At 37.8% G+C, this 21,040-nt stretch overlaps 1 protein-coding gene and 1 long non-coding RNA gene across 2 annotated transcripts in view; one reads left to right on the top strand and one right to left on the bottom strand.

Moving 5' to 3' along the window:
* LOC125234170 (dynein heavy chain, cytoplasmic) overlaps window positions 1-21,040 on the top strand; it is a 108,132-nt gene that overhangs the window by 26,214 nt on the left and 60,878 nt on the right. The window contains exons 22-32 of the mRNA XM_048140374.1: window positions 14,400-14,492; window positions 15,074-15,288; window positions 15,775-15,901; window positions 16,224-16,326; window positions 16,625-16,847; window positions 17,336-17,483; window positions 17,887-17,992; window positions 18,526-18,735; window positions 19,151-19,297; window positions 19,777-19,949; window positions 20,471-20,638. Of these exons, the coding sequence (XP_047996331.1) occupies window positions 14,400-14,492; window positions 15,074-15,288; window positions 15,775-15,901; window positions 16,224-16,326; window positions 16,625-16,847; window positions 17,336-17,483; window positions 17,887-17,992; window positions 18,526-18,735; window positions 19,151-19,297; window positions 19,777-19,949; window positions 20,471-20,638 (1,713 nt within the window). The remainder of the gene's footprint in view (window positions 1-14,399; window positions 14,493-15,073; window positions 15,289-15,774; window positions 15,902-16,223; window positions 16,327-16,624; window positions 16,848-17,335; window positions 17,484-17,886; window positions 17,993-18,525; window positions 18,736-19,150; window positions 19,298-19,776; window positions 19,950-20,470; window positions 20,639-21,040) is intronic.
* On the bottom strand, window positions 1,932-13,590 carry LOC125234144. The gene is made up of 4 exons (XR_007177943.1): window positions 12,694-13,590; window positions 12,458-12,599; window positions 11,812-11,878; window positions 1,932-2,188 (listed from the first exon to the last, which is right to left on the bottom strand). It is a non-coding gene; the product is annotated as an uncharacterized LOC125234144 (long non-coding RNA).

Genomic DNA, 21,040 nt, shown 5'->3' with positions numbered 1-21,040 from the left:
CGTGTATGATATCTATTTAAATTTATAATTTATATATAGTAGTGTAACTACTTGAAAAAAGAACAAATCGAAAAATATTCAATAAAATAATTTGATTTGTTCCCTAGTTGTAGTTGCATAATGTTATTATTAGTAAATTTTATCATAATATTATATTACAATACAAAAAATACTATTAAAATAAAATTAACTATGCTCGATTTATACCTATAACATACAACATTATTAGTTCAAATTGACTACATACTGTTGGACTTAGACTTCGAAATTTTTTCATATGGCTACTCCACGGATTTTAGAATCACGGTATGAGATAAAAAGTCCTATACCTAGTAATGATTCAGGTATATGCTAGGTTGGTCTAATGACCAACACATGTAATCACAGGAGGTGATGAGCATTTCTTTGTTTTTGCCACTTTTATGAAATACGATATTTTTGAAAAAATTTCTACTCAGAATCACTAGCCTTTTCAATCCTTAATTGTAATTAAAGAAAATTCACGCGATTTTTTCTTATTTTGTTACTATTTCCCGTACATATTGTGTTGGGTAACAAAAGAGGAAAGTAACAAAAATGTATGGAAATTCTGGGACACTTGTCTCCCAGTGATATTGAAAGTACTCGTGATTCTGAGTACAATTGACCTAAATTTCCCTAAAAAAATCAAATAAAAAAAATGGCAAAAAAAGAAATGCTCTGATATTGTGCATGCAAGCAAAACTAGTGCGCATAAGAGAGCTGACGTGTGTAATGGACAATGCACACATATTTCATAAGACATTATTTAACACACTTCTGAGGGAAAAAATAGACTTTCATATTAATCGTATTTTATTAGCTAAAACAGTTTATTAAAAATCCAAATGGTGACATGTTGACCATGTTGTGTCCGCAGCCCTCGCCTCCCGACTGTTCGGGGGCGCCGGAACCATCCCGTATCCTGCTCCACGTTGTTTAATTTGTGCTTGACAAATTTAATGTAGTGAAAATAATTTATTCTTATCTTATTTTATTATTTAAGTATACATGGGTGTAAATGTAATACGGGCAAACTTAACGGTGGTGAGCTGGTGAGTATAGAACATAAGAAATGTAATTAGATAACTTTTACTTAAAAATGATTAGAAATAAATAAATAAATGTTTCACCCATACAAAATAATTCGGCCCGCAAGTTAAGTAACTATTGGGACGTCTTGCGACAAGAATCCGGGGTCTAGTTATTAGCGACTAGGTAGTTTTAATCGCAAATCTATCGGATTGTCATACATTATGGTCAAAATGCTATACATACATACAATCACTCCAGTATCCCATAAAGGGGTAGGCAGAGTACATAAAACTAGTAATGGGCATTTTCGCGAAGTTTGTGGAAAAGTAATATGCAAATAGAAAAAAAATTGGGACCATTTTTTGTCTCTTGTTTTTTATCCTAAGTAAATCGAAAGTGCTCGTGTACTCAGAATGTAGGAAAAACATAAAAATTACCTATCTTAGAAAAAATATTTTTGGTGATTCTTCTCGCAAAAATGCCCTATAATAGTAGACAGTATTGATATATTTTGAAAATGTCGCTCGAATGATATTAAAGTTATGTACAGTCAGCAGCAGAAGTTCCGTAGCGGGCAAGGTGTTCAAAATGAACTTGACACGATCTTATTTTTAATTTAAGACAATAACAGCGTGTTAGGATCATTGTGAACACCTTGCCCGCTACCGAACTTCTGCTGCTCTATATTCATTGATGAATATGTAATCTGGTTTCATATTATGTTATCATAACTTAAAAAAATAGTACATTTCGATACAAGTGCGAAAAAGAAGAAGTTCGAAACGAGTGGCGATAAATTAAAACACGACCGAAGGGAGTGTTTTAAATCGACACGAGTTACGAATTCCCTTTTCGCACGTGTATCGAACGACGTTTTTCAGTACAGATGGACCTCCGGAGTTTCAACCTGCCATATAAATAATGAATAACTTCTCGCACTAGTGCGTAAAAAAAGCACCATCTTTACTGAAGACGAACATACCTACATGGTTTGTAGTATACTTAAAAACATCAATATTATATTTACTGCATTTATATACAAATTATTTTTATTGATTTGTATGCTGCCTCGTGTCCTTTGGGAGTACACGTCCGTTATGGACATCTGACACCGACGTTTGTGCTTGATGATCAGCTAAAAAAAGTCATACACTTGAGTGAAATTGTTTGTGTGATACTATACAGCAGTAGCAGTATACAGTAATTACGACCACGGATTATTTTATTATTTATGTTACGGTACAAATTCACGAAAAAAAATTTATTTTTTGTACTACATGTATGGTAGTGCCAGGGAGAACCTTCCTAGTAGGTACCGGAAGGTTCTCCCTGGCACCACCATACTATATTTATGTTTAATTTGATGGTCAAATGAATGCTAAATAAATATTTTGAAATTCATTATCTACATTAATTCAAAAACCAAAGATGATATCTAGCACGACCACAACTGGTGTCGAAATTTCGAAACTATGCGGGTACTTTTTAGGGTTCACTAGAAAGCTGAAATTTGGTACCAATATGTATATCAATCACGCCAACAAAGTGCAAAAATAAAAAATGGAAAAAAATGTTTTATTAGGGTACCCCCCTACATGTAAAGTGGGGGCTGATTTTTTTTTCATTTCAACCCCAACGTGTGATATATTGTTGGATAGGTATTTAAAAATGAATAAGGGTTTACTAAGATCGTGTTTTGATAATATTAATATCTTCGGAAATAATCGCTCCTAAAGGAAAAAAAGTGCGTCCCCCCTCTAACTTTTGAACCATATGTTTAAAAAATATGAAAAAAATCACAAAAGTAGAACTTTATAAAGACTTTCTAGGAAAATTGTTTTGAACTTGATAGGTTCAGTAGTTTTTGAGAAAAATACGAAAAACTACGGAACCCTACACTGAGCGTGGCCCGACACGCTCTTGGCCGGTTTTTAAAAAGGTTAGCGCAAAAAAATACTTTTAATTTATTACCATAACAGAAATAACAAAATCATCCGTTAAAGAAATAGCGTTATTTTGAGAGTGTCCATTACTGGAATCGAAAAACTGCGTACCTCCTATGATGGACAAGGAACAATTTACAAAACCAAAATTTACAAGAAACAATCTGTTAAAATCTGACGATCGAACGAGAAACAATCTGTTAAAGTCTGATCTAAAGATGACGACCGGTCTGGCTCAGTCGGTAGTGACCCTGCCTGCTAAGCCGCGGTCCTGGGTTCGAATCCCGGTAAGGGCATTTTATTTTGTGTGATGAGCACTGATATTTGTTCCTGAGTCATGGATGTTTTCTATGTATATAAGTATGTATTTATCTATTTAAGTATGTATATCGTCGCTTAGCACCCATCAAGAATATTATATACCATGGATTTTGCGTGCCGACCAATGAGTTGAAGCCAGGTTCATTCACCTTTACTCCTATGTTCTATCTCTTTCCGACACTGTGATGTATTGCCAGATTAGTTACTAAAAAAAACGTATAAAACATTCTTCAATCAAATTGACTTACTTTTCTTTGTATTATACGAAAAAAAACTCAATCAAAAACCTTATTTCTCCGGTATTTACCTCCTGCGTACTATGGGAACACTAATAATAAAAAAATATGCCCGATATGTCAGAATTGTCAAAAGTCATTCACCGATTCAGATATTTATTTTGCGAAATAAACGTTTTTCGACGATTTACTTAAGTTCTGCGCTATGTATTGCATAGTGAACCATTGTGGAAGTAAATGGAAACCGAAATCCGACGTAAAATTTCACAAGTAAGTACTTATTTTACCAAAATGTTCATAAACCTCGCTGGCAATAAATTTTCTGCTATTTTGCTTGTAATCTTGGTTAGTTCTTATCATTATATTGTTTTCATTGTCTCAAATTATATCAAAATTCCCACGAATAGGTTTAGAACGATAAATATGACCTTTAAAGAAAAATAATGCTATGTGTGGTTTTACGACTAGGGTGACCAATCTTTTTTCTTGCATGGTATTTACTCTTATTGAATGGAGCTAAATCTATCAACTTGGTACGGTTTCTATGTTCATAGTTCATATCACAGTATAATAATACCAACTTTATTGTTTATGTCTTTACAATTAACATGAATAATATTAAACTTTTCAGTGTTCCAAAAGATGAAGGAAGGAGGCAGCGTTGGCTGTCGATTGTACCGATAAAAGGAAATGTTTCAGAGCGTTCGACAATTTGCAGATTTGCACTTTAAGCCTGAAGATTATGACACAGAAAAAAATTTTAAAAATCGGTCCAGTAACGACGGAGATATCGTGGCATAAACATTAAATTGAGATACATATATATATATATATATACATGCGAAGAGAATTGAAATACGTACGAATTGAGAACCACCTTCCTTGAGATTTGGGGCGGCGCTTAAAAATAAAGATACTGTTTTAAAACGTCCTAGTATTTCATTATTTCCCCATTGACAAATACTTCCCTTATATTTTTGTGGCTATTCCCACTAGTTACCACCAAGTTTTTACCTGTCCTAACTACTGGGATTTTCCCCACATTGTTAATTACCACACCGGGGGTTGATAGCTACTGGGATTAGTTTTCCCAGTAGTTACTACCAAAATATTATTGTGATAGTTTAAAGTGACTGAAACATTTTTTAATAAATACAGGTGTCAGTAAAAGAAAAGTTATATTTTAAGCCTCGTGTTGCAACACTCACCACGCTCTTATTCTGGAACGGTTCTGAAAAAAAATCCCAGTAGTTTACCACTGGTAAAAACTGTACCGTATTTTGTGGCGTAAGGCAAAGTAACTGCAGAGTGGTATAGAAATGGACCTTATTGGCGGTTGACAAATTAGTAAGGTGCATTAGAGTAATTCCGAATGTCAGAAATGTTCAGATAATTCCGAAAGGGGAATCTTGATATGACGGAAATAATGGTGATTTCTATGAGACTTTCCTAATTAGACGACTTTCGGAATTGCCCTAATGTACCTTACTTTTTGAGTTTGTGAGGATGGATGTTCACTTTCGTGATAAAACGATTGATCGGATTTGAATTTAATAAGTTACAAAATTAATCAGTCGTATAAACGTAATACGTCAAATTCCGCGGGATATCCCTAATGTATGCTTAATCATGGACACCCTAAAGAAAGAGATGCAAGACCGGCGTGACGTAATTCAAGGTCAAATTTTCTGGCTTCAACGTAATGTTCGGCACGCAATATCCATGGTATATAATATTCTTGGCACCCATAGTACAAGCTTTGCTTAGTTTGGGACTAAGTTGATCTGTGTAAGGTGTCCCCAATATTTATTTATTTATTAAATAACCCAAACTAATTTTATTATGGTATATAAAATTGAGTCATTGAGTATCAGTTGGCTTTAAAAGTAAAATTTTAAACTTATTTCACTGTCCATAATGGGGGATTCATTACTGGAGAACTGCCGCTGCCGTCCACAATTGGAGAAAAAACACCTAGTTTTAATTTCTTAACTTTGAAGAAACCAATAAGAGTACGAGTATCTATTTTGCAATACGCTTGGAATGTAAAAGAAGGATAGGAAATTCAAGATTTAACACGCTTAGCGGTAAAAATTTTTACACTTATCAGTGAAATATCAAAGACAGGCGAAAATTGTTCTTAAACTGTCCATGATTGGGTTCGTTACCTTAGGTTATTGCCACCAGAAGTCTTTGGTTAGGTCGAGCAGGGCAACTAGTAAATTTAAACTACAAGACAATACAATACTCTTTATTGCACAACTTGATAAAATACAACAATACAAAACAAGGAAGCAACACGAACAAAGGTAAACAACAGGCGGTCTTATCGCTAAAGAGCGATTTCTTCCAGACAACCTTAAGGTAGCGGAAATTGATAAATTTACATAATGTCAAACTACAAATTTTTCTGCCGCAAATTACTGTTTTTTGACATTCCACTTGCAATTTAATGATGTATTTAACGATTTTGATATATACTCGTATGTAGCAAGTAATACAATAAAATTGTACTAAATTGATTAATTTAGAAATTATGCTATAGAGACATAAATATTAGGCAACAAAATATGGACATAATTATAACAATTGTTATCAATAAATATTTTCATTTTCATTTTCAATGTGCACTTCTTGTACCTATAGCCCGTGATTAACCCTTTGATGCATGCATGCAGCATGATCACGGAATACTGGACTTGTTTTTTTTTTTTTTATACTACATCGGTGGCAAACAAGTATACGGCCCGCCTGATATAAAGCGGTCACCGTAACCTATGGACGCCTGCAACTCAAACAGTGTCACATGCGCGTTGCCACCCCATTAGAAATGGTTAGTCTTTGATGTGTGTGTGTACATAATGTAAATCAAATCTGAATGTAAGTTTTATTTCGAGTTCATGCGCTATGCAAGCAGGTACATTGCGCGGCAAACTTTTAGACCATGTGGCCTGACCTGCATGGATGTCATCTACACCTGTCAGCTACATGGGACCAACGTAGCTCCTTTCGAACAAAAATAAAAATACAAATCGAATCAGGGGTTTCGGAGTAACCAGTCAAAATATATTATTCAAAAAATAATTATTATAAAAATAATCATCATCATCAGCGTCATTTAAGCTTAAGAAAACACGGAAATCACAATACACGTGCTTTTAAAGATTGAGGAGTTCCCTTGACTCTTCATGGATTCCATCATCAGAACAGCTCCAGACCACAGAACTTAATTTAGATAGAAGAAACAAATTCATATATTTGTATAGGGGCCGAGCGTGTCAAATTTTGTACTGAAGTTGATTCTTGCCTGTAATTTTAAATATGTCTCAGGCTCTTGATTGTTCATAATTTTTGTGTTGTTGCAATTGAATATCACGTAACGAGGCATTTTTTATGTTTTGGTTGACTTCAACTTACAAAAATTGACGCCCGAAAGCTGCAAGCTGCGAGTAAAGACGGACAACTCAGTGGATTTCACTGAGTTCATTTGACACGCTAAGTAGATACGTTTGCTTGATCTATGGTATATATGACATCTGTGCTCCAGACTAATATGGGACCACCTTTGAGGTTGCTCTTTTCAAACAAAAAAAGAATTATTGAAATAGGATCACTGGTCTCGTAGTAATCGGGTAACATACATAAAATGAACCCGAATGTATAACCTCATTCTTCTTTATTTTCAGTAAAGAAGACGGTTAATTATTTTCAGGAAAGAAGTCGGTTAATTATTTTCAGGAAAGTAGTCGGTTAAAAAGTAAGACCGGACGGGTAAATTGTTTAGCAATCATATAGAAAAGTTTTAAAGCAGCTTATATTCTCATCATCATCATTATCAGTTCCGCCTCATCAAATATTGTTACTGTTCTTAATGTAGGTATTAAATCTTTCATTATTGGACTGAAATGCTATTGAGTTGTGTCTGAAATCTGGATATCTGATGTGGCATGGTGACTATTATCTTCAGGTTGATGGAGTGGCCATGGGTTCGCCGATAGCTCCCGTTGCTGCCAACATTTTTATGGAATGGCTAGAGGAAAAGTTATTAAATAGCTCGCCAATAGTACCAAAATGTTGGTGGCGGTATGTAGATGACGTGTTTGCGATTGTCTCAAGGGATTGCCTACATGAGTTCACAGCATACATCAACACCTTGCACGCTAAAGTCGAGTTCACGGTGGAGAGGGAGTTAGATGGGAAGTTGCCCTTTCTGGATGTATTGGTCATGCGAGATCCCAGGGGACGGTTACATACTACAGTGTATCGAAAACCAACTCACACTGACAGATACCTAAGGGCAGATTCACACCACCACCCGTCTCACTTGTCGTCTGTACCGAGAACATTGATCAACCGCGCCTTGAGTTTGTGTGATCCTCAGCACGTAAACCGGGAATTGAGTCATGTTAGGGGTGTTTTGGAAAGTAACGGTTACAACTGGAGGCATAGTAATCGAATTGCGAATGCATCCGCGCGACCACGACCACCGGCGGTGGAAAGGCTGCCCTTATACTTGCCGTACATCAAGGGAGTGACGGATAAGATCGGACACTTGTTACGCCGAAGATATAGCATCAAGACGATTTTCCGTCCTCACACGCAGCTCAGGAAATGGATGCGTTCGCCAAAAGACAAGGAGCCCTTAAATGTTCCCGGGGTGTACAGGATCCCGTGTTCCTGTGGGAAGTCATACATTGGAGAGACCGGCCGGAACATCTCGACAAGGCTTTCTGAACACATACGTAGTATGAAGGGCCGGGACACCCACAGCTCTGCGGTGACAGAACACGTATTGGATTCGGACACGACGCACTATGTAAGATTTGATAGGGTAACCGTACTGGCGCGAGAAAAGTTCTTCGTTCAGCGGAAAATACGGGAAGCTATAGAAATTAGTCGTCATCCTAATTTCAATCGTGACAGTGGTTGGTCGGTGCCACCGAGTTGGAAAACAGTTCTAGGCACTACGTCGGTCCCCAGTGTAAACGCACCCTTAACAAGTGACGTAATAAGTGTTGTGTGCAATCCTGCTTTTGACAAAAGTAACATAGTGGGTAGCTCCGATCTCGCCACGGTGACGTCGCCCGCGCCGCCGACCCCCCCTGCGCCTGTCCTCAGCAGCCGCGCGCACCGAGCAAGCGCCCGCAGTATGCGTCGCGCTCTCGACATGTAAAGGCGGGGTGTCGCTACTCTTGAGAAAGGCTCTCGAAATTGAGCCGAAACATGTCGAACGCTATATCGACTTAATACGTGAGTAACCCGCTTAAAATATTTTTAAATATGAAATGCAATAGTCAATACATGAACGTGCGTTCTTCGTCTCGTTAAGGTTCGAGGGGTTCCCTAAATTTCTCATGAATCCCATTATCAACACGAGCTTGAGAAAAATGTGGCCTGAAACCTCAACGTGCTTAATAAACATAATAAAGAGAACACATTTCCTGATCTGAGCTATGCGTCGTTGTAGAGTTCCGTTTTGATCATCATCAGAAGTTCGGATTCATCAAATGTCACTTTTTTAAATTTCAGTTCTCATTGTATGATTAAAATACAAAAGTCACTGTAAGTATGCTGTTCAGATTTCAGGAGTTCTGTTCTGTTCATCATCAGCAGTTCCACGGCAGCAAATGTTTCGATTTTCGATGTACCTAAGTCTTTGTGATGATCTGATAAAAATACAAAATACAAACTAATTGTGTCTGAGTTCCGTTTTGATCATCATCAGCAGCGCCACTTCATCAAATATCATTCAATATAATATGATCCCGTCACTAAAACTCGAGTCTGACCAAAATTACTATTTGTCACTTAAAACCTCAAAAGTATTTAAAAAACTTAACGAAAAAAAAATCTCCTAACGTCTCATTGCGGAGTATAATGACAAATACCACTACTCTGACTTATTTAATATGACCTTGAACCAATTTGCTACTGCAACAGACGGACAGACGGACAGAATCGCACCATAAGGGTTCCTTTTGTGCGTAATCCTAATAATTTTTAAGAAAAAAAACCGCCACCTTTGGGGTTCTGGTGAAAGCTACTTGCGAATGTTGGAATTGTTGGATCATGTAGAAATATATAGGTTTTTTTTTAAATTGCTTATAATACTTTAATTATTTGATGGCAACACAAATGGAATAGGTATACGTATGCCGTTAAGGTTTGAGGAGTTTCCTCAACAATTGCTCATGAATCCGATTATAAAATTTGACTTGAAAACTCAATATTCTTAATAAACATAACTAAATGTCACTGTTCTGAGGTTAAATGCATGCTATTCTTATAATATAAAAATACCAAAGCCAATATAAGTGTGCTGTTCAGATTTAAGAAGTTCCGATTTGATCTTCATCAGCAGTTCCACTGCACCAAATGTCACTGTTCTAGACGTAAGTGCATGCTATTCTTATAAAAATACCAGTCACTATAAGTGTCCCGTTCATATTTGAGGATTTCGGTTCTGACCGTTATCAGCAGTTCCACTGCACCAAATGTCACTTTTCTGTACGTAAGCGAATGCTGTTCTTATAAAAATACCAAAGTCACTATAAGTGTGCCGTTCAGATTTGAGAAGATCCGCTCTGACCATCATCAGCAGTTCCACTTTACCAAATGTCGCTGTTCTGAATGTAAATGCAAGCTGTTCTTATACAAATACTAGAGCCACTATAAGTGTGCCGTTCAGATTTGAAGAGTTCCGTTCTGATCATCATCAGCAGTTCAACTGCACCAAATGTCAATGTTCTTATAAAAACCCAGAAATCACTATATCTATGCCTTTAAAATTTGAGGAGTTATGCTAACCTATCCTGTTGTTTTTATTGATAATTGTCGCGGCGCATTTTGCCACAACTGTTGCCATGAAACACATAAAAATTCATTATTTTGTTATAAAGTCGTTATTTTTGTATGAATAGGTGCAACGTTTTTTTCAGAAGTGCGTCGTCCCTACATTACACGAAAATGATATATGATTTGCCCTAGACTATAAGAACAAGAAGAAATATTGCATAGATTTCACCGAGGGAACCGGCCCTTTCCCTCTCTCTTTGTGGAGGGTAAGTCACGTGCGATTTCATGACAAATATGCTAAATCGGATCACTTTGACCCAAAGAACAATTTTGCCAAGCAGCATCGCCACAGCAAAGGAGCAAAGTCGCTGGTATTACTTTACATACTTTTCCTACTGGTCACCAAACACAAACATTGCAAAAGGAAAATATGCATAGTTTGATAATAAAATTATATTAGCAATATTCGTACAGGTTGTATTTTGATAGCGGGTCAGTATGGGCAGCTAGGAGATCTCATGATACTACGGCAAAATGGTCTAAGGACACCACTCCCTCAATTTCCAATTGGTGAAAAATGGCATTTACCAATTTTGGAAAAAACATACAGGTTGCGAGAAAAAGGGCATTTTTGACAAACTTTCTTTTTGACGGCAATCGATCCCATTCCTATCCAGGATCAAAAGCTTTGTTTGGGGCCAAAAATAATTTTCCGGCTACAAAAGTCACAAATTGCGAAAAACTTTTCTATACAATTTGAATGACATAGTAATTTGTATCACGTATGATAAATTTGAAGTTAAGCTACACAAAATATTGTTGTGTAAGTAATATGGCCTGTTGAAACACTTACAAAAATCGATCACACAAAATGATTAGGTACCTACTAGCTTTCGCCTGCGGCTTCGCTCGCATCAGTTGGTGCCACAGATGTCATATATACCATAGATCAAGCAAACGTATCTACTTAGCGTGTCAAATGAACTCGGTGAAATCCACTGAGTTGTCCGTCTTTACTCGCAGCTTGCAGCTTTCGGGCGTCAATTTTTGTAAGTTGAAGTCAACCAAAACATAAAAAATGTCTCGTTACGTGATATTCAATTGCAACAACACAAAAATTATGAACAATCAAAAGCCTGAGACATATTTAAAATTACAGGCAAGAATCAACTTCAGTACAAAATTTGACACGCTCGGCCCCTATACAAATATATGAATTTGTTTCTTCTATCTAAATTAAGTTCTGTGGTTGGTGCACAAAATGTGAAGACAGTGATGACGTTATTGACGTTTAAATTATGATTAAATAGAGTCTGAAGTATGTCAGACATTATATAAACTTATTCTACGGTTAATTAGGTCTATTAACATACGGTGTTTAGATATTTTTGATTGTGTCAAACGATCAAGGATCATCAATTCGTCTACTAAAACGTCGTACTAAAATGTATCAATTTACTTACTCTGCATTCGTTGAACCGTTTGACGTTTCAGCAGTAATACAAAACATTTCGCCAAGCCAGGTTTTTCCTGAAATCGTCATATTTATTAATGTCATGCAATATGAAAAATACTTATGTATAATGAAATATTTTTGTGACTTACACCGAGAGGCTAAAACATTTTGTCAGCGTAATTGATATGCATAAATTGGTACCAAATTTCAGCATTCTAGTGTTATCGGTTACTGAGTTTATCCGCAGACGGACAGACATAGCGAAACTGTAACGGTCCCTAGTTGACTACAGAACCCTAAGTCGGCATTACAAAATTAACAAAATTTTAAGAAACGCGAGCAACGCCCACAAGTATGAAAATGTAGTCAAATGCGACACTGTTTGAGTTGCAGGCGTCCATAGGTTACGGTGACCGCTTTACATCAGGCGGACCGTATACTTGTTTGCCACGGACGTAGTATAAAAAAAAAAATCCGTACATGGAAAATGTACTTATTAAATTTACAATAAGGTATTTGCGAGGTATCATTTACTTGTGTATATATGATTTGGACAGTAAAGACTGCATTAAGTGCGTCAACGTACGTAAGTAGCAATAAAGGTTTTGTATGATTTGGTATACATAATTAAAGATAGTAAAAAAAGTACATACGATTTGGTGCTATGGTGATAGTGATATTGTAAGGCAGCTTGTACCTACTTTACGTCGTTTACGTATGTTTTTTGTACGCCGCTTTGTGGTTCTGCCCATAGCGGTGTTCGGGGCAAACTAATTGACCAGACAAATCTATAATCTGCGAAGAAAGATCGGATGTTATGAAAGCAAAAATGTAGGTTTTGAAGTTCAGTGACATTTATTTAAACAATAACTTGTCATTCACTACTTACCTATATACAATTATTATACAAAAAATTCCACCCTCCGTTTCTCCGTTATATAACAAAGAACAAATAACACTTCAACTAAATGTCTGAGATTATTTGCAATAAATTTACAATATTTTGAAACTGTTTTGACACTTTTGACATAAACGGAAACAAAATCAAGCGGTAGTAGGAAAAAATAAATGCAGAAAAATGCATAAGTTGTCTATGGCAAATAAAGTGCCCTCCGCACGTTCCCGGACACAATTATTATGTAATGAGGTAATGATAATGCTCCTATAAATATTTTAATCTTTTAGTTCAGTAAATAAATCAATGATAATGCGTTAAAAATATATATAATCTTTCATTTTAATTTTAATCTTGTAAATTTATTACATATAATCTAGGTCTTAAACTGGTTAGTGATTAAAAAAGATTCCGGGAAACTATCAAAGAAGCAAATCTTACCTGACATCCGATTACATAGTTACTTGTACGAATGAATGGTTCCAATTTTACTGGAGTATTTTTGCAATGTAAAATATGTTTCACTATTTTGTAATGAGATAATTTTATCCGTAGCCACCTATTGAGGAAATTTGTTACTAAATAGTTAGGTTACCTGTGTTAAGATGACATCTGTGTTCGCTATGATTAAACTTGACTTCGCCATGTTGCTTTACACGGACAGTGTAAGGTCACGCATGGTCACGCACACAAACAAGCTATCGACTACAATTTTCCCATTTTTTCAAATGAGATATTAATTAATATTAAAGAGTAACTGGTATTTCTGTAGAATTATGCGAGATATATGCATAAGTAACTAACTACACGTCAAGGTTTGAAGTTCATACAAGCTATGTATGACGAGATATCATGTCAATAAAGTTGTATGAAATTCACGTCAGGACAACCACCTTAAAGAGACCGAGGATTTTTCTGGGAACACCGATGCTGGGAGCGCATTCCATTCCTTTGCAGTCCGCATTACAAAGGATGAGGCAAATCGTTTTGTGCGGATAAATGGAACACTAACCACACCAGTTTAAATAAATAAATTAGGCCCTATGTACAAGGAGGCGCTTAAACAAATATACGATTTCTATCAACTTACTGAAATGTCATTTGAATCGAAATGACAGACTCTGCCACAGCACTAGTTTAAAAATAAAAATGAATGATAAATAACATAATAAGTAAATCCTGCGTGATAAATTAATATCGTAAAATACTCACTAACGAAGATCCGCAAAAATGTAACAGGTGTTAGATTATGTTAAAAGTAAGCGAAATATTGTTTTTAAGTACTTGATTTTTTTTAAATATTATTACAGGATTTTATTTAAAATTTCATTAGGTTGCGCGAGTTTACGTTTTGTGGACGCTGTCATGTGTCAAAAAGAGGTTCTTACAGCTCTGGGACAATATCACGTTGTCTATTCGCGGATTAGTAAAGGAATGTTCTAGATTTTGATTGACATGGATTTCCGCAAAAGTACGCTTGATTCCATCATTTCTTCTGTTTAAATTCTGACGGATGAACTTACATAAAAGGTGTACAGTTTTTGAGTTATTGTTTTACGGTAAAACTCAAAGGAGGTTGAGAATTTAGATTTTGTTTTGTAAGTTGATTACATAACTTTGACATATAAAAACGCTCTTAGAGCTCTTATTACTCATATGATATACATGGACAACACGTTATATTGACATTTTTTTTACAGTTACCAAGCTCTGTGGGACTTGCAACCCGAAACGCTGTACGGTCGTCTTGGTGAAGACATCACTTTGTGGATCAAGTGCCTCAACGATATCAAGTAAGTACCTATTGCTAGAAATATACTCGTTGCAAAACATTTGCGGCACATTTTATATCCGTATGCATCGATCAATGGTGACTTGACGACCGGTCTGGCGCAGTCGGTAGTGACCCTGCCTGCTACGCCGCGGTCCCGGGTTCGAATCCCGGTAAGGGCATTTATTAGTGTGATGAGCACAGATATTTGTTCCTAAGTCATGGATGTTTTCTATGTATATAAGTATTTATATATCATATATATCGTTGTCTGAGTACCCACAACACAAGCCTTCTTGAGCTTACCGTGGGCCTCAGTCAATCTGTGTAAGAATGTCCTAAAATATTTATTTATTTATTTACATACATACATACATACAACATACATACAATCACGCCTGTATCCCATAAAGGGGTAGGCAGAACACATGAAACTACTAAAGCTGCAGTGCCACTCTTGGCAAATAAGGGGTTGAGAGTTTATTTATTTATTTATTATTATTACTGATTTTAATGTATGTACGTCATTCCTGACTATAATAACTTTACCGCTACTCATTTTCTATAATTGGACATCGCCTCAAAAATGCATTCTTTCTTTAGGAAATCCCGCACTACCTTCGACACATCCGACACCCGTCGCGAATACGGCCCCGTAGTCATCGACTTCGCTCGCGTACAGAGCAAGGTTGCTCTCAAATACGACGCCTGGCACAAAGAGGTTCTCGGGAAATTCGGCGCGTTGCTCGGAGGAGAGATGGTGCATTTCCATGGACAACTAGCTAAGTCACGCTCGCAGTTGGAACAGCAGACTATCGGTGAGACTACTTTATAAATGTGTTGCTTAACTTCAAACCTGGGTAAATCCATTCTGCTTTAAAGTTGAATATATAAAAAATATAATAAGATCTGAAAGATAATCAACCTTATAGCAGAATGGATTTACCCAGTTCTGAAGTTAAGCAACACAAATGTCGACTACACACTATATGGAAAGTGTTAGTGGTGGTGGCAGCACTTGTTTTCTTTTTTTAAGGATTATTGATTGATGGTTAGAATTATTTTCTCGGAGGCGAGATGGTTCACTAAAATTTTTCTAATGCAGTTATTTGATTATGTAGTTATGACATTATTCTCTTGCCCCTTGACTGGCAGGATCGCCATGTGAAATGTGTTATTCTTCAAACATAATCAGAACCAGTTAAAATTATTTTAGCAAACTCAGTCTATGTAGTAGTATTACAGGTTAAGTAGCCAGATTAAATCGCATTTTACCAAAATTAATCCACAAAATGTTTTAACAGAGGCAGCGTCTACTAGCGATGCCGTATCCCTTATTACATACGTGCAACAGCTAAAGAGGGAGGTGCTTGCTTGGGAGAAGCAAGTTGACATATACAGAGAGGCGCAGCGCATCTTGGAACGTCAAAGGTGATTATGAAGTATTTTTCTTATAACTCATTAGAGACATAAGATTCATAGATGAATTTTCTACTTTTCACGGTCTTGAGATGCTAACTACAGCTTCTTCCAGCCTAGTCTAGTTGAGTTAGTCTCTCATTCAACTGATCAACTCCGTGTTAAGAGACCGAACCGACGGTCTTCTAGTACTAGATAGCCAGCATAGAAATTGGACAGTTGGTGAAATGAAACTAAGAAAAAAAAACGCCTTTGTTTTCTATCTCTCACCATATATATTTTAGCGTTCAGAAGAGTATATATAGGATACTTAAATGAGTAATATTTGTTATAGATTCCAGTTCCCAGCACAGTGGTTGCATGTTGATAACATCGAAGGAGAATGGAGCGCGTTCAACGAAATTATGCGCAGAAAGGATTCGTCTATCCAGACTCAAGTAAGTTGAATTTACTTTGATTTATCTAAATAATGGTAAAACCATGAAATCTCCTGCTCTAGAAATAAGTATCCATCAGTTAAACAGTAATTCCGGGATGCTTGTTTAATTTTAGTATAGCAATTGACTGTACACGACAGCATCGATGTTGCTACACTTTTTGTTACGAATGAATATAGATATCTGCATTGAAAAATATCTCTAAATTTAATAAAGTCACAACTGAAACAAGACAATTCATTAACAACATATAGGGATAAGTTGAACTTCTAACCATAACATTATTTTTTATCAACAGGTCGCATCTCTCCAACAAAAGATCGTAGCCGAAGACAAAGCCGTCGAGACTCGTACACTAGAGTTCCTTACCGAGTGGGAGCGAAGCAAGCCCACCGATGGCTCTACTCGCCCCGAGGACGCTCTCGCGAGACTCCAGGCTATGGAGACGAGATATACTAAGCTGAAGGACGAGAGAGACAATGTGGCTAAGGCCAAGGAGGCTTTAGAGCTGCATGATACAGGTAACTACATATCTAAGTTAGTGGGATGGGAAACAAGCTTGTTGATGGTCCGAAGAGTCCTGAGGACGCTCTCACGATACTTCAGGCTATGGAGACTAGATACACCAAGTTGAAGGACGAGACGGATAATTTGGCTAAGGCCAAGGAGACTTTGGAGCTGCATGATACTACAGGTAGCATTAACAATTGATGTAAGTTAAGAGGAAGCAACTTCACTGATGGTTCGACGCATCCTTAACCAGACCTGACCGATACAGGCGCGCTGCAGATGCTGTAGTTTTTATGGTAAACATTCGGCGTGCAATTCCCTTATAAAATGTAGTCGGGTTGTAGTTTGTCTGTGCCGAACCTAAATCTCTAGAATCTTAGATATTTTCTGATCATTATGATTTAAGATACATACTTTAAAAGGTTCAATGGGGACATTTAGTCAATAATTCATCATGGTAAATACCCTTTAAAACTCTAATCTACATTTTTTTTCACAGGAAGCTCAGTGAACAACGAGCGTATGACTGTGGCGCTAGAAGAACTGCAAGACTTGCGCGGCGTGTGGTCCTCGCTCAGCAAGATCTGGACTCAGATCGACGACATCCGCGAGAAACCGTGGCTCTCCGTACAGCCTAGGAAACTCAGGTATAATTTACATGATGATACAGTACGATTAACATCCGTTAACGATTAGGGTTATATATCTATCCTGCTCGCACTTATGCGATCCCGATAAGAGCTGAAGCCCTGTCCGCAACCAGCAAAACGTTTCATCTTGTCGATCGGCCGAGACTCGTCTTCATAAAGCATTTCCTGCACGGGGCCCGCGCTGGCACACAGCGTCCCGACTTGCCTCACTTTATCAATCAATCAATCAATCATTTATTGATAACAGGACTTACACGTCATTTTAACATTTTCTTACTCTGTGTGGGACCTAGCTATTCCTATCAAGATACATGCAAATCTCGTCCGTCAAAAATGGGACGTTTTGCCGACTGACACATAATTTTTTTTAATTTAATCTGAACTATGTTTTGTTGTATAGGCAACAGCTGGAAGCCATGCTCAACGAGCTCAAGGAACTGCCAGCGCGTCTCCGCATGTACGACAGCTACGAATACGTTCGCAAACTTCTGCACTCTTACACTAAGGTAAGGTCTTATTACTGTCGAATGTCTCCCGTGTTCCTAGATTATCATTATGACGCCCAGTTTGCTCAGGCATGGTTGCGTTATATAACGTGATACGTATATAAGGGATTCATTCCCCAAACCTAACTACGCGGAATCGGCTCTAGCCGACCAAAAATCGCTCGTTAGTATGAAAACAGACCCTAAGGCGTTGTTTTCGCACTATTTTAAAGAGCGATAGGGACGCACCGACACGATTAAGTTTATCACACTAGTGTGCCGCTGGTCAGCTAAATCGTAAATACTTTATAAGCTGACCAGGCTTTTGTCTTCTAATGTAAGATATTCTTTAGATCGTAGCTTAGTCGTAGTAGTATTAAGTCAGGGACCCATTGAAAATCAGCACCTCGGCTTGCCGTGGAATTTTGCTGTGTGGGATCCCATTTAGCATCTATTTTGTGTTGTATTCATCTATCTTATATTTGCCGAATTTGATGTTAACTGTAGTATATTCTATTCTGTGCTTCAAATTCTAATTCCGAATCTCATTCTAGGTCAACATGTTGATCGTCGAGCTTAAATCCGACGCCTTGAAAGAGCGTCACTGGCGTCAACTCTGCCGCGCGCTGAAAGTCGACTGGTCGCTCTCTGAACTGACTCTTGGACAAGTGTGGGACGCGGACCTGCTACATAATGAGCACACAGTCAAGGATGTGGTGTCTGTTGCTCAGGGAGAGATGGCTCTTGAGGAGTTCCTCAAGCAGGTAACGTACAGTATTTATACTTGTCTGTCTATCATCCACACATATCCCCGCAAATACTGTTTGTCACGGCGCGTAGTCCTGAGCAGCTAGCTTGTAAAAGGTCTCAGTATCTTCTCATAAGAGGTCGTCGTGGAATTGAGCAGTTGGCTTCTTCTTCTGTCGTCATCAGCAACCTATACTATCTTACTGCGATCAGGGATTACGGCATGTATTTACTTATATTATTTCATTTAATGTAAGTAAAAGCACTCAAATACATCACTGACTGGTATATTTATTTTTATTAGTGAGATCATTAAAAGCGTGAGTTTCGCTGCTATAAAGTTAACGTCAGCCGTTTCGTCATATTGTTGAAAAGATGCATCAGAAAGCGTTTGAAAAGCGATAACCCTTAACTTGATTTATTTGTATCCAGGTTCGCGAGTCTTGGCAGAGCTATGAGCTAGACCTGATCAACTACCAAAACAAGTGCAAAATTATCCGCGGCTGGGACGACCTGTTCAACAAAGTCAAGGAGCATATCAACAGCGTTGCTGCTATGAAACTGTCGCCTTATTATAAGGTATGTTATCATTAATGAGTAACTCAATTGCCAACTGCCTTTCGTGCGATTTTATTCTCAAACGAGAAATGGCGAGTAATTCAGGGAAGGCATGGTAAAATTCGCATTCTGGTGACCGGTGTTCCAAATGGTCGCTCTTTAGAGTCCAGTCGGAAGTCTGCGTATCAAAAGACGCTAGTGTTAAGATCTTAATTCCATTGGGCGTCTAATGTTTAGTCAACCAATAGGCCTATCTAGGCCACTGTAGAACTATGTCATAGTGACGTTAAAAATCAGATTCTAAGAAATCTCTTACTGCTTGTCATTTTGACATGGTTGTAGAGTGGCCTAGGGTTCCAATTGGTTGACTGTTCTTCGATCAATGTTTAGGGCTCAAAAATAATTGAAAGTCTTCTGCCATTTCCACCAAAAATACTGCTATTATTCAAAAGTAAATTTATTAGTACTTTCATCAATTTTATATCGATATCCTTTCACAGGTATTCGAAGAAGAAGCTCTCACTTGGGAAGAAAAGCTGAACCGCATCAACGCTCTATTCGATGTATGGATTGACGTGCAGCGTCGCTGGGTGTACCTCGAAGGCATCTTCAGTGGCTCGGCCGACATCAAAACGCTGTTGCCGGTTGAGACTAGCCGCTTCCAGAGCATCAGGTACGTTTGGATTCCAATTTTATTACCTTACCTAGTAAGCTTCACAGCCACGCGAGCCACTTAAAGGCACACCAGAGAGTGGAACAGCTGCACTCTTTTGGAATTCCTTGAAACTGTCTGCTCCAGAACACACCGTCGCTGTGGAGATCGGTCATGTCATCGTCATCAAGGTTCACAGTACTATGGGAAGAGTGGCTGAACCGCATCAACGCTTATTCGACGTGTGCGTCTGTGGTTGTACCCCTGATGCATCATTAGTGGCTTTATCGGCATCAAGAAACTGCTGCCTGCTTGAAATTTTTTAATTATAATCTTCAAATACTCTTCCATGTTTGGAGCAATATCTGGCCAATCTAAAGGAGTTCAAGTTATCCCGCCACCGCCGACGCGGTCTGCCGGATCCCCTTTTTGACTCGTGGGGCTCCCACTCCGTATTGCTCCAAACAGGGACAGGGACGAGTGAAAAAGAGGGGGGAGGCTCTAAATAATAATAATCTTCAAATTATTTTTGTTTGTTTTAGTTCCGAGTTCCTCGGGTTGATGAAGAAAGTGAGCAAATCCCCGATGGTGATGGATGTGCTCAACATCCCAGGTGTACAGCGCTCGCTTGAGCGGCTGGCTGACTTGCTGGGCAAGATCCAGAAGGCGCTTGGAGAATACCTTGAGAGGGAGAGAAGTAGCTTCCCCAGGTAAGCCTTAACACTACGGGCTGTGTTCTAAAACTTTTTTCTACTCCCGTACTGTTATTCGTGAGTTACAAGGTCGTGCATAGAACTTTAAAACCCTACATAAAAGATGTCAAGACGACGCGTCGAATCGCATTCAAATGTATGAGAACTCGATTCAACTCGGCTCGATTCGTCTTAGTGGCCAGGCTTCAAAGAACCATACCATAGACAGTTTTATTTTCATGTTTGCACTCAAACTGCATATTCAAAATGGTAGGCGGTCCACTAGATAACTAAGATGACTGAAAGTAGGTATTTGTTGAATTTATAATTTTCTTTCAAAATAAGTGCTTGGTCGTAGAAAAAGTATTGTATGCAACGGTGTTTAACTGAGTCAAAAAATGCTCGTGGCGTCTTTATTAA

The sequence above is a fragment of the Leguminivora glycinivorella genome, chromosome 15, assembly GCF_023078275.1.
Source record: "Leguminivora glycinivorella isolate SPB_JAAS2020 chromosome 15, LegGlyc_1.1, whole genome shotgun sequence".
NCBI lineage: Eukaryota > Metazoa > Arthropoda > Insecta > Lepidoptera > Tortricidae > Leguminivora > Leguminivora glycinivorella.
This window is presented reverse-complemented; position numbering and strand designations above follow the sequence as displayed.